The sequence below is a fragment of the Anabrus simplex genome, chromosome 7 (genome assembly GCF_040414725.1).
Source record: "Anabrus simplex isolate iqAnaSimp1 chromosome 7, ASM4041472v1, whole genome shotgun sequence".
In the NCBI taxonomy this organism is placed as follows: Eukaryota; Metazoa; Arthropoda; class Insecta; order Orthoptera; family Tettigoniidae; genus Anabrus; species Anabrus simplex.
The window spans coordinates 141,476,910-141,491,242 of NC_090271.1; the positions used below are offsets into that span (position 1 = coordinate 141,476,910).

The window sequence follows — 14,333 nt, forward strand, 5'->3', positions numbered from 1 at the left end:
GATTGTAGTGGCTCATTCCCTGACCTTACATACCTATTTTGATTAAATTATCTTCAGCCGTTTTCTCGTGTTTCGTGTACATACATACAGAGAGACAGCCAGAAATTACGGAAAAGTAAATAGCGCATTTCTTTGTTACTGTGGACACAACCGATACAGAAATACCATTCTTTTAAAATTCTGAGCAATGTACAGACAAAACTCATATTTTATATAACTTATATAGCCTATAGATTAATAACACTACAAATTATTCTTTGACCTTCGTAATCTTAACAATCACTCTCAAGCCAAAAACACAAAAACAAATAGTGCGCCTGGGTCAATGAAACATATTTTACTCAATTTAAACCAAATTTTTGTTTCTTTTGTACTATATTAACTGCCTCACAAATGTTGTGTATTTCAGACTAAAATGAACAAAGATAGAACATCTATTACGTTCTCTCATTAGAGTAGCGTAGCCATGATCGACCTAAGGATGGGGGGGGGGTTATAGTTACAGGATGATGCTAGGGCATAATGAAGGGGCTTGTGAGTGTGTGGTGCGTGCATGCATCGGTGTCATTATAAGGACACTGATACAAGTGAATTACTTTGGCAGTCGGATTTCAGTACACTGCAAAATACAGAACAAGAACAATGTGATCAAGGTCAACAGTTTTACAGTGAATGGTGTATTCAGATTACAATATAAAATCCAACTTTCGGGGCTTCTGAGAAACTAGATTCAAGAGATTGTTGGTTTTACCATTATGTCTCCATTGTGTCGACTTTGAATTGTTTATCGTCAGTTTCCGTTTATTTCCTTTTGTAAAAATTCCATGGGGGTCTAGCTCCCCCCTCCCCCAACCCACGTACCCTCCCCCTGTGGTACGTCCCTGTCTCATTATGAAAGGAATAGATTGAAGGGGCCCTATCTTACACCACTGCTTCCTCTAAACAAAATTCGACCAAACGCCATTGGAAATTGCCAGTTCTTCCTGATGTGAAACTCATCTTGTTGTTGCAGGTGTGGTTCAAGAACAGGCGAGCCAAGTGTCGGCAGCAGCAGAAGCAGCAACACCAGCAACAACAGCAACACCAACAGAACGGGAATGAGAAAGGTAGCGGCGGGCGAGGGTCGGGTTCAGGGAGCGCCAAGAGTAAAGCAGCGTGCAGCAAGTCCCCGCCGCCACCAAACAACAATAACAACACTCCCAGCTCGACGACCAGCTCGCCGCCTAGTGTGGCCGCCCCTCCCACCGCCCCTCATCGTGACTCGCCTGGGGCCGGCTACATCAAGCCGCTCCTAAGCAGCTCGCCCCCCATCTCAGCCAACAGTTCCACCGCCGTGTACAACCCCAGTAACGCTATCTGGAGCCCCGCAGCAATCGACAGCTGTCTCGACCAGCACCATAGGAGCAGCTACGCAACAGTCGGGGCGGGAGGTGGGACGACGGGCACCGCGCAAGCCGCAAACTGCTATCCGCCCCCACATCAGAACTACGGTGCTTACTACACTAACATGGACTACCTGGGCCCTGCGTCCGCCATGTCCCACTCGCAGCTCAACGTTTCGGTAAGTTCAAACACAATCTTACTAGCTGGTGATGTGATCATTGTAAGTAGGCCTACCTAGGTCTTAATATAAGGAAAGATCTTCATTGGGGTAATCACATAAATATCATTGTAAATAAAGGGTACAGATCTCTGCACATGGTTATGAGCGTATTTAGGAGTTGTTGTAAGGAGGTAAAGGAGAGGGCATATAAGTCTCTGGTAAGACCCCAACTAGAGTATGGTTCCAGTGTATGGGACCCTCACCGGGATTACTTGATTCAAGAACTACAAAAAAATCCAAAGAAAAGCATCTCGATTTGTTCTAGGTGATTTCCGACAAAAGAGTAGCGTTACAAAAATGTTGCAAAATTTGGACTGGGAAGACTTGGGAGAAAGGAGACGAGCTGTTCGACTAAGTGGTATGTTCCGAGCTGTCAGTGGAGAAATGGCGTGGAATGACATCAGTAGACGAATAAGTTTGAGTGGTGTCTTTAAAAGTAGGAAAGATCACAATATGAAGATAAATTTGGAATTCAAGAGGACAAACTGGGGCAAATATTCGTTTATAGGAAGAGGAGTTAGAAATTGGAATAACTTACCAAGGGAGATATTCAATAAATTTCCAATTTATTTGCAATCATTTAAGAAAAGGCTAGGAAAACAACAGATAGGGAATCTGTCACCTGGGCGACTGCCCTAAATGCAGATCAATAGTGATTGATTGATTGATTGATTGATTGATTGATTGATTGATTGATTGATTGATTGATTGATTGATTGATTGATTGATTGATTGATTGATTGATTGATTGATTGATTGATTGATCGTCACACGGTCTCCATTTCTAAGAGGAATCCGAGTCGTGACTTTTCATTTCAAAAACCTCACGTGCACTGCGTGGAATATGAACCGCGACGGTTTCCTAAGAAGCCAGTGCCAACGCCACTTGGCTATCATACCCTCAGTAGGTTCACTTCCCGTCGTCGTCCAGCAGCATATACTGATTATTATTATTATTATTATTATTATTATTATTATTATTATTATTATTATTATTATTGTTGTTGTTGTTGTTGTTGTTGTTTAAAGGGGCCTAACATCTAAGGTCATCAGCCCCGTAGCATATACTACGTTGTTTTTTTACAAGTTGCTTTACGTCGCACCGACACAGATAGGTTTTACGGCGACGAGGGGACGGGAAAGGGCTAGGAGTGGGAAGGAAGCGGCCGTGGCGTTAATCAAGATACAGCCCCGGCATTTGTGGTGTGAAAATGGCAAACCACGGAAAACAATCTTCAGGGCTGCCGACAGTGGGGTTCGAACCCACTATCTCCCTAATACTGGATACTGGCCCCACTTAAGCGACTGCAGCTATCAAGCTCGCATACTACGTTTGCAGTGGTAGCGATTAATGCTTTAAGAGGAAGCAGCGTAACACTTGGCGACCATCCTCTCTTAACACTAATCAGGAATGAAACTATCGGCGAAAGAAAGAGATGGACCACGAAGGGTGGGAAAATGAGAGACTCCTGAGGCCTTGGATACTTAATACTGTTCGAGTCAAAAGAGGAAAAGAGTGGACCATTGGAAGTCAGATAAGAAAGAGACTGGCTCAAGTAAGGGGAACCAATGCCAGACTCAAAATGTTCATAATCAGTATTGCGAGCAATAACTAACGAAATTTGTTGTTTATCCTCCAAACTCATTAATAAATCCCCTCATTTGATCTACAGAAGACTTGTGTCCATCTGTTAGTGCTGCCTTTATTACGGACCCCATGGTCCTCAAATCACTATTCCAAGTTGTGAGCCCCTGGAGTTTCCCCTTTCAGTCACCTCTTACGACAGACAGGGAATGCCGTGGACGTATACCACCCACAGGTGGAAGTTCTACGTTGTGATCATAATCTCCCTGGATAGTGAACAACGTAGTGGCCTTCAGTTCAAAGAGTCCCAGCTTGGATTCCTGACAGGGCTTGGGATTTTAATCGAATCCAGGTAATTCCTCGGGCTCGGAAACTGGGTGTTTGTGTTATCTTATGCACACTTCTTCATTAACGCACAAACTCATCACAGTACCAACCAACCAACCAACCAACCAACCAACCAACCAACTAACCAATATTATTATTATTATTGTTATTATTATTATTATTATTATTATTATTATTATTATTATTATTATATTAATAGGATTATTGCTTTGTGAACATGTATCTGGGCTGGAAGCCTGTTTTGTTCATTAATAATAAATACTAAATACCAACCGCCACTTCTTCTTTTTCTTCTGCTTCTTCATCTGTGTACCCTCCAGGGTCGGTTATCCCCTCAGAATCAGCGAGGGATCCCACCTCTACCGCCTCAAGGGCAATGTCCTGGAGCTTCAGACTCTGGATAGGGGATACAACTGGGGAGGATGACCAGTACCTCGCCCAGGCGGCCTCACCTGCTATGCGGAACAGGGGCCTTGCGGGGAGGGGGGGATGGAAAGGTTTGAAGGGATAGACAAGGAAGAGGGAAGGAAGCGGCCGTGGCCTTACGTTAGGTACCATCCCGGCATTTGTCTGAGGAGGAGTGGGGAAACCACGGAAAACCACTTCCAGGGTGGCTGAGGTTGGAATCGAACCCACGGCTACTCAGTTGACTTACCGAGGCTGAGTGGGCCTGTTCCAGCCCTCGTATCACTTTTCAAATTTCTTGGCAGAGCCGGGAATCGAACCCGGGACCCCCGTTTCATCTCCTATCGTCGCCATAAAACCTATAGTGGTTAGTGTCTAAGCACACTAACCACTAAACCACAGAGGCGGACACCAACCACCACAAAACATGAAATAGTTTAGTACACCCCCTTTCACGTTTCTTTGGCATCAGGAGGAGTATCCGGCTGACCGCGACGCTACGAGAGTCTTCTTCCTCTTCTTCTTCTTCCTTAGATCTAGCAGCGCTAAATAGTTCACTGCAACTCCAGTTAACCCAATTTTATGGTTGTCCAACTAAGAAGTTCGTCTTCTACCGTGGCACTTTTTCCATCGGTCTTCCATTGAATGATTATTATTCGCAGAAGACGATATCACTCTCTCCTCATTATATGGTCCGAGTACTGTAGCTTATTTATTTTAACGGTGTTAACTATCTCTACCAGAGTGTAGGAAGAGGTATGAGGAGAATATCATTCTGATTCTACCTGAACTCTATATTTTTACATTAAACCAGCCAACATTAAGGGCTCTTGATTAGCTCAGTGGCTTAGCTGCTGGCTCCCCACCCGAAAGGCTGAGGTTCGAATCCCAGTCGATTCTTGGTTGCGACTTTCATCTCAGAAATCATGTGGTGTCAGTAAGAGCACCCAGCCTTAAACCCCCGGCCAAAACATAATAATAATAATAATAATAATAATAATAATAATAATAATAATAATAGCCTAGGTGGCTCCAGGAACCCCAGCAACAACTGGGATAAGCTGCAGGACGTCACCGAGCGGAATGGCCGCGCGTGTTAATGCGCTACGGCTATGCAGTCGAGCTCTGCATTCGGGAGTTAGTTCGAACCCCACCGTCGGCTGCCCTGAGAATAGTTTTCTATAGTTTCCCATTTTTCACTTCCAGGCAAATGTCGGGACAGTTCCTATTCATAGGTCACAGCCGATTCCTTTCACAACCGAGCAAGTGTCTGCGTGGTTCACGCACATTCCGGAGTGTCTGCGTGGTTCACGCGCATTCCGGAGATATTGGCTTCGATCCCCAGTGTCGGCAGTCCTGAAGATGGTTTTTCGAAGTTTCCCAAGTTTTCACCAAGCAAATGCCGGGGCTGTACCTTCATTAAGACCACGGCCCCTTCCTTCCCATTCCTAGCCGTTTCCTTTCCCACCGTCGCCATAAAACCTATCTGTGTCGCTGCGACCTAAAACGAACAACAACAAAAAAAACTACGTTCCACCTCCTTACCCAACTTCATTCACCATCATTCACTTTATCTTCACGCCCGGGTCCATGGCTAAATGGTCAGCGTGCTGGCCTTTGGTCACAGGGGTTCCGGGTTTGATTCCCGGGAGGTTCGGGAATTTTAACCATGAATGGTGAATCCCCTGCCACGGGGACTGGGTATATGTGTCGTCTTCATCATAATTTCAGCCTCATCACGTCGCACAAGTCGCGTACGGGCGTCGAATCAAAAGACTGCATCAGGCCTCTCCGGAGGCCACACATTATTATTATTATTATTATTATTATTATTATTATTATTATTATTATTATTATTATTATTATTATTATTATTATTATTATTATTTCATCTTCATTCGCTCCTCGCCTGAAGTTGGTGTCAGGAAAGGCATTCGGCCGTAAAAACATGCCATATAATTTCATCTCATCTCATCACCGATCCTGTATCGGGAAAGGGAACTGAGGAGTTGACCTACAAACAAGCAAACATTACAGCACTGCTGTATCAGACGCATTCCTGTACTTTCCATACGCGACTGTTCGAAATGATCCCAAAATATACCTTCCTCTAGTAGGCCAGATGTACCATCTGTGAGGGGCTAAGGAAAGCGTCTTACATGTCCACTCGGAGGCCCCCTGATTCGATGTCAGGTTCGTCAAAAGTTCCGTTAATTCTAGACTGAGGGCTGGAGTCCTTAGACCTTTCAAATCTAATAGACCCTACTCTCGACACCATAACAGAACAAGATTTGACCAAGGGACAGATGTTTAGCTGGACCGGATTTTATTTTATTTTACTTAAATGTGTCACCAACAGATGTTCACTCCAATTAGAGTTAACTTTTACAAACTACATTGACAACAATGTCACACTCCAGCAGTTTGATCCATTACCATTTGTAAAGACGTTCAGCGCATAACTACAACTCGCGGAAATATGACAACAGAACCTCACCCCTGTAAATCCATGAGGAAAAAGCTGAAACTTTAGTTGAATATTGGTAGTTCATAGTTTCCAACTAAAGCCGTGCCAAGGGAGGTCAGATAGGTGAGATAGAAGTGAGGAGACTCGCAGAAGTAAATGGTAGCAATGCCACAAGGGGTCCCACGGATATCAACCCATGCTCCCAGCTTAAGAGCCGCTGGGAAGTCACTCCTTTTAGTCCCCTCGTGAGTGGATATATTATACAGCCAAGTCAAGAAAGCCAAGCAGTGCGGTTAAGAATCATGTGGCATTCTAGTATCTTCAGGCCATCGTGATGATGTGATGTCATCCGTTCAGTCGAATCCGACCATCGGCGACTCTATGAATTAGCGCTCTCCAAGTTGTCCTGTTCCACACTGGCTCATTTAGTTGTTCTAGGGTGAGGGTTGAGTCTGTTATAGTGTCTAACCAACGAGTCCTCTGGCGATCTGGTCTTCTTGTACCTCTGACCATTCCTACCATGATTGCTTTTTCCAATGCATCTGATCCCATAACGTGGCCAAATTATGCTAGACTCAGCTTCATAATCACACCAACGAATGGCATACGGGTCTTGATGTGCTCTAAAACTGCCTTATTGATGATTTTTGCAGTCCATGGTATTCGTAAGAGTCTTCGCCAACACCAGAGCTCAAAAGCGTCGATCTTCCTTTTGTCTGCCTGTTTCAACGTTCAGCTCTCACATCCATATATGAACAGTGGGAATATAATCACATTGACTAATCTGTACTCGGTAGCCAAACTGATATCTCTGCTCTTCCAGATCGGGGACATAGTAATCATAGCGATACGTCCAAGCGAAATCCGCTCTTTGATATCAGGACCGCAATCTCCACTTTGACTGATTTTGGCTCCTAAGAAGATGAAATCCCGCACACTCTCTATCTCTTCCCCATTTATATTTAGACAAACTGTGCCATCGTAGTCTTTTAAAAAACGAAGTTCGCGATAAGCTCTATATGGTCGTATTCACCACATCCATTGGATCCCCGACCGGCAGCTTTTGGGTGGCAGCGGAAAACTTGCTTTTGTCCCTTAACACCCTTAATAGCCATTGGCAGCATGTTCCTGGGCTTCTAGTAGCACGTTATTGCTAACCTGACCCTTGACTGCTCATTCCCTGCATGTTTGTTTTCAACATACTCCATATACGTAACAGCCTAACAACACTGAAGAGAACTAAAACACACCGCGTACTGATTTAGATGCCAGGATACACTAAAGTCGTTGTGTATGAGTAAAGGAACTTGACAACAACGCTTGTTTTGAAGATCGCCTGAATCACGTACGAGAGTGTGCTTGCAAAGTTGGAGGGTCGCTTTGATCCCGTCTGCGAATCAAGTGAATATGGCAACTATACCTCTGCTTTTAGTTTCAATGCAATTTATATCTGTATTAGAGGGAACACTGTGTTTAAATAGCAGACGTCAAGGTGGTAATGAAGAGTGGAACCTTCTATTAGAAGGGAAGTAAGAATGCTAAGAAGTGTGCCGGGAATGTGACAATGCACACCATCAACTCTTCCTGAATGACCGATGTGCCGCTAAAAATCCACTGATTCCTCTTATCACACTCTCCATTTGTCATACCACCGCTGTTGAAAGAATTATCATCAGTGTTCCATCACTCGCGTGTCTGCACGCAACTGTCACAGCCGCAAGATATCATTAATGGATCTGTAATGAAATGAAAGATAATTAAAATTATTCCCATTGAATTGTCAGTTCTCGTGTTTATTAACAGGCGTTTTTAATTATCTTTCTGTTTTTCTTTCAGGAGAACAGTTTGGAATCAACCTGGGCGAAAAGCAGAGAGGAATCGTGGTTTTACAACTCGAGTGGATGGGACCGGAAGTGAAGGCCGGTGGCTGGGTTCGGGAGGGTTCCAGAACCTTCCACCTCGCTCCGTGCCGCGCAGACCAAGGTAAATACCATATCCCTTCGCATAAATGGATATGTTACAGAAGGCGTGCCAGTTATGTATTCCTCGGCTATGAAAAAGTATTTTTTTCAAAATAATATTACGTAAGAAAATATTTTGCAGGCTTCCTACGCTAAAGAAATCCAATCACAGTGTTCTCCGTGGCTGACTTGTATGCCACTGATCATGGGGTTCGGTTCACAAACTGTCTCGGAAATGTTTATCACTATGAACGTACTTATAGGTTGTAGCGGCGTAGGACGTAGAGTTAACAAGTTGTCCTGCGACTGTCTTTAGAATTACAGCATAGGAGTCGCTCCATAATACAGGGTCACGAAAAGGAATACCCACATTTTTTTACACGCTGCTTCGAGTAGAACAGACATACTGGAGCGATTATGGGCTTAAACTGAAGAGGAAAAATGGGTGTTTTTTAAAAAAACCGCTGCTATTTGTCGTACTAATTGCCTGACTTTGACCTTGACGGAGTTATATAACCCTCGCTATGAATAGGCCAGGCTAAGGCTCTATAAGTCTTTAGAGAACCCTAAGCCAGGCGAATACGATGTGGACTGACCAGCAGAAAGCTCAATGCGTGCTTTGGTTCGTGGAATTAAAATCAAATGCGCTTGTTCAACGTAACTTGAGAACAACTTATCAGTGTTGCGATGCGTCGGACAATGTGCACAACGCACCGCTCAGTTTCCGAATGGTTGGATTGGTAGAGGTGGCCCTATTCTCTGGCCGCCTGCAAGCACTGATCTCACTTCAATGCACTTCTTCTTGTGGGCATACATTAAGAACATTGTTTATGGTGAGAATTTACGTACATCTCAGAAAAAAAGATCACTGCTGCCATCGCAACTGTCACTCCAATCATGCTCCAGAGTATGAGGAAAGCAACTGTTTACTATCGATTCGAGGTATGTCACGCCGCTAATGGGGCTTATATACAAATTAGCATGTACCCGTGGCTTCGTCTGCGTTTATTAATTCAACCTTTAGATAATAATAATAATAATAATAATAATAATAATAATAATAATAATAATAATAATAATAATAATAATAATAATAATAATAATCGTATGGCCTCAGCTACCGTTTGCAGACATTTCGATTTGACGCCATCTGGCTGTCTGCTCGTCAATTTCGACGTTCCGGTTTTACTCTGTCTGCCATCTAGCGGACCTAGAGTAAACCGGATCTCTCTTGGGCGTCTATGGCTAAGATTTAATTAATTTTGTCGGGTAAATACCAAATGTATCACCAGAGATCTTTTACATGCCGACATCGTACGACATGGAGTGTCGAATGGATTTTTTTCCGCCCTTCAAAAATCCGACTACCTCTGCCGGGTTTGAACCCGCTATCTTGGGATCCGGAGGCCGACACTCTACCACGGATCCACAGATGATTTAAAGTTATGTAAAAGAAAAGAAAAATCATTATATTTATTAAAACACATCGTTTTTACATAAATTGCATGAATTACACTACTTTATTCTTAACTACCTAGTGTACCCGTGCTTCGCTACGGAATTCTCAGAAAGACTAACTTTGTGGTATTCCTAACTGAAGTCAACATAGGCCATTACAAAAACGTCAATAAGAATGTAGCGATTAAAAGTAATGTTATCGTATTTGAAACCCTACTCACATTAGGATTTGAATTGCCTAAGGGCTCTCAATCTTAGGACAATTCCTTTGGAAATTTTGAAGTTGACCACCCATGACAGGTTTTGAATTGCCTAAGGGCCCAATCTTAGGACAATTCCTCTGGAAATGATCAGTGGAACCACAACTATAGCATGCACGCGAATTACGAGGTTTGGAAGAAGTAGAAACGGTACTAGTGACCTGAGAAGACATGCTCATAGGAGGAGGAGCTAACGCAACGCGTAACTGGTCGACGTACCTAATGCCTTCGGCAGAAACAGTGATGGCTTCCAACTGAGCGAACGTAGCGCGTCGTGGTGACAGAGCAAGATACGACCAATAATTTGGTACAAGACCCTCATCAATGCTAGCAACCATTTGAGACTCAGAATAGTTGAGCATAAAAATCCTAGCATTGAACTTAATGTCCTGAACGTATTCAGACAATGTTTCATTCAAATGCTGTACACGAAAATAATGCTTTTGCACTAAGCAAGACAATGCACGGGAAGGAATAAAGAACTCAAGCACATGCACGTGAAATTGGTCAATTGTCCACTTTTCAGAAATGGCTCTTATAACATGCTCAGAAAGAGTTCCAGACACATGTGGATATAAAACTTGGAAGAAATTATCACTACTTAAAGCATATACTATACATTGATCTTTAAATTCAACCAAGAAACGTAGAAATGTAATAATCACTTCGATTGAATTAGCGGTGAACTTAGATACGCCCTTAAATAGAGCAGTTAACGGGTGAGGTAAATAAGCAAACATTTGAGAAACAGTAGGCATAGTAGGTACCTGAACAGGACTGTATTGATTAAGAGAAGGCATCACAGCTGTATAAAAATCTTTATTTGAACGCCCCTGAGAAAGGGTGGGTGTAGGGCCTACTAAAAGTGAGGTTAGGACTGCAGCTAGATTGCATCGAAACCGCCACAGATATTCGCATCTGCGAAACATTTTCGCACATTTGTGACACCACCGAAGCATTTGCTACAGGTGACACTTGGACATGGGGATATCTTTGCACAATAGGAAGAGAAACAACCTGGGTCGCAGCCGAAGGTTAAGATAAAGACACAGTAGAATTAACAGTTCCAATAGGAACAGTAGGCATACCAACTTTTGTAAAAGAACCATCACTGGCATTATTCACGGGCAGAGAAGCACTTGTAAATATAACAGGAGATGATTGCAGGGGAACATTATCACAAGTTACCACATTACTAAATTATGAAGCAGTAGATACCGAGATAGTGTCACTGTTACAAGTTTCAGATGGAGCAGACACATCAACTACAGAACTGGAGCTAGACGACGCACTGCCTTCTAGCAAGCCTACAATTTTATCGAAAATCCCGGAAAATGTTGATAATAACAGCTCACATTTCTGTCTCTCATTTATAGATAAATTAAGAGTTAACAGGTCGCGAACCTTGTCCACGTAATGCTAGACTTAGGCTTTCACTCGTGTTAATTGAGCATTAGACGGTTTAGAGGAACAAAAGGACAAAAGAATAGCTTCGAATTCGGTAAATTTATCTTTAACAATGGTCAAAGATGCACACACTTCGTCTGTTGATAGGTTTGGTACGGTTATTGTTACGTTAAGCGATTGCTTTAACAAGCTCGCGTCATTCCTAACCCTTCCTGTCGAATTCAATTAACGAATACGAAGTTCGTAAACTAATTCCTCCTTCCTCAAATGGAACGGAACAGGGACCACACGAGACATGTTAACAAGAAACTATTTTAGGAGATGATGCCAGGTTATTGTTTAGGTTAGACAAGGGTTATTGCTTTCGCATCTCGTTCTTATACAACCACGCATTCCTACCAGATGTAACCCCCCTTTTACAGAAGAGAGCACATAATACAAGGTATAAAACAAGTAATGAAGTAATAATCCAAAAATAACAAATCTGAATGAATAACGTCAGCCGATGATACACCAGGAAAAACATTTTAAATTTCAACAACACATGGGTACGCAGGGTAACTAACATGACAGCTAGAGAAAGAATGTACGGGAAACAGGCCTGGAAACCCTACAGAGGACGAGATCTTACGTGACGTTGTAGGGAAAGAAACGTGAGAGCATTACCTTTTAGTCTAATTTACTCAACATATAGAATTTAAACAAGGTATAAAGAATACCAATTAAAAGGATAACATCATCAAATAAGAAAAAGGTTAAATCGAACCACGAGGTTCCTATCGGTGGTTCTTCAGAAAAGTAAATATCTACACAATATTACATACATACATTACATACATTATCATTATAGACTGTTATGCCTTTCAGCGTTCAGTCTGCAAGCCTCTGAGAATTTACTAAACGTCGCCACAATCCTCGATTTGCAACTAGTGTTGTGGCCTCCCTCATTTAGTTCTATACCTCTTATCTTTAAATCGTTAGAAACCGAGTCTAACCATCGTCGTCTTTGTCTCCCTCTACTTCTCTTACCCTCCATAACAGAGTCCATTATTCTCCTAGGTAACCTATCCTCCACCATTCGCCTCACATGACCCCACCACCGAAGCCGGTTTATGCGTACAGCTTCATCCATCGAGTTCATTCCTAAATTAGCCTTTATCTCCTCATTCCGAGTACCATCCTGCCATTGTTCCCAACTGTTTGTACCAGCAATCATTCTTGCTACTTTCATGTCTGTTACTTCTAACTTATGAATGAGATATCCTGAGTCCACCCAGCTCTCGTTCCCGTAAAGCAAAGTTGGTCTGAAAACAGACCGATGTAAAGATAGTTTCGTCTGGGAGCTGACTTCCTTCTTACAGAATACTGCTGATCGCAACTGTGAGCTCACTGCATTAGCTTTACTACACCTTGATTCAATCTCACGTACTATATTACTAGAGATGGGAATTATAGGCACGAATAGGTTAGAATGCAAATATATTTGAACAAGGCGCAAATGTATGTTACCCGCATGACGATTCTGCAGTGAGATTTGCATAAATATTATCGATCTGAATTATCAGAACCCCTAAAATTTATGCAACTCCCCGACATATCTGTAGAGCGGCTAGACTTCACTTGCGCCTTGTTCAAATACGTTTGCATTCTAACCTATTCGTGCCTGTAATTCCCATCTCTATATATTACTATCCTGGGAGAACACACAACCTAAATACTTGAAATTATCGACCTGTTCTAGCTTTATATCACCAATCTGACATTCAATTCTGTTGAATTTCTTACCTACTGACATCAATTTAGTCTTCGAGAGGCTAATTTTCATACCATACTCATCGCACCTATTTTCAAGTTCCAAGATATTAGACTGCAGGCTTTCGGCACAGTCTGCCACTAAGACCAAGTCGTCAGCATAGGCCAAACTGCTTACTACATTTCCACCTAACTGAATCCCTCCCTGCCATTTTATACCTTTCAGCAGATGATCCATGTAAACTACGAACAGCAAAGGTGAAAGATTACAGCCTTGTCTAACCCCTGTAAGTACCCTGAACCAAGAACTCATTCTACCATCAATTCTCACTGAAGCCTAATTGTCAACATAAATACCTTTGATTGATTTTAATAATCTTCATTTAATTCCATAGTCCCCCAATATGGCGAACATCTTTTCCCTCGGTACCCTGTCATATGCTTTCTCTAGATCTACGAAACATAAACACAACTGCCTATTCCTCTCGTAGCATTTTTCAATTACCTGGCGCATACTGAAAATCTGATCCTGACAGCCTCTCTGTGGTCTGAAACCACACTGGGTTTCATCCAACTTCCTCTCAACGACTGATCGCACCCTCCCTTCCAAGATGCCAGTGAATACTTTGCCTGGTATACTAATCAATGAGATACCTCGATAGTTGTCGCAATCCTTCCTGTTCCCTTGCTTATAGATATGTATGTGCAATTACTGCTTTTGTCCAATCTGAAGGTACCTTACCAACACTCGATGCTAATTTTACTACTCTATGAAGCCATTTCATCCCTGCCTTTCCACTATACTTCACCATTTCAGGTCTAATTTCATCTATTCCTGCTGCTTTATGACACTGGAGTTTATTTACCATCCTTTCTACTTCCTCAAGCATAATTTCACCAACATCATTTTCCTCCTCCCCATGAGCTTGGCTGTTCGCACTACTACCAGGATGATTTCCTTTTACATTGAGAAGATGTTCAAAATATTCCCTCCACCTCTCCAGTGATTCCATGGGATCTATTATGAGTTCACCTGAATTACTCAAAACACTGTTCATTTCCTTTTTCCCTCCCTTCCTAAGACTCT

The 14,333-nt window shown here is 42.6% G+C and overlaps 1 protein-coding gene across 1 annotated transcript in view; it reads left to right on the forward strand.

Annotated features, from left to right (window-relative positions):
• LOC136876978 (homeobox protein OTX2-like) overlaps positions 1–14,333 on the forward strand; it is a 257,983-nt gene that overhangs the window by 225,012 nt on the left and 18,638 nt on the right. Inside the window, exons 5-6 of the mRNA XM_067150752.2 lie at positions 1,013–1,561; positions 8,245–8,391. Coding sequence (XP_067006853.2) covers positions 1,013–1,561; positions 8,245–8,325 — 630 coding nt within the window. The 3' untranslated portion in view covers positions 8,326–8,391. The remainder of the gene's footprint in view (positions 1–1,012; positions 1,562–8,244; positions 8,392–14,333) is intronic.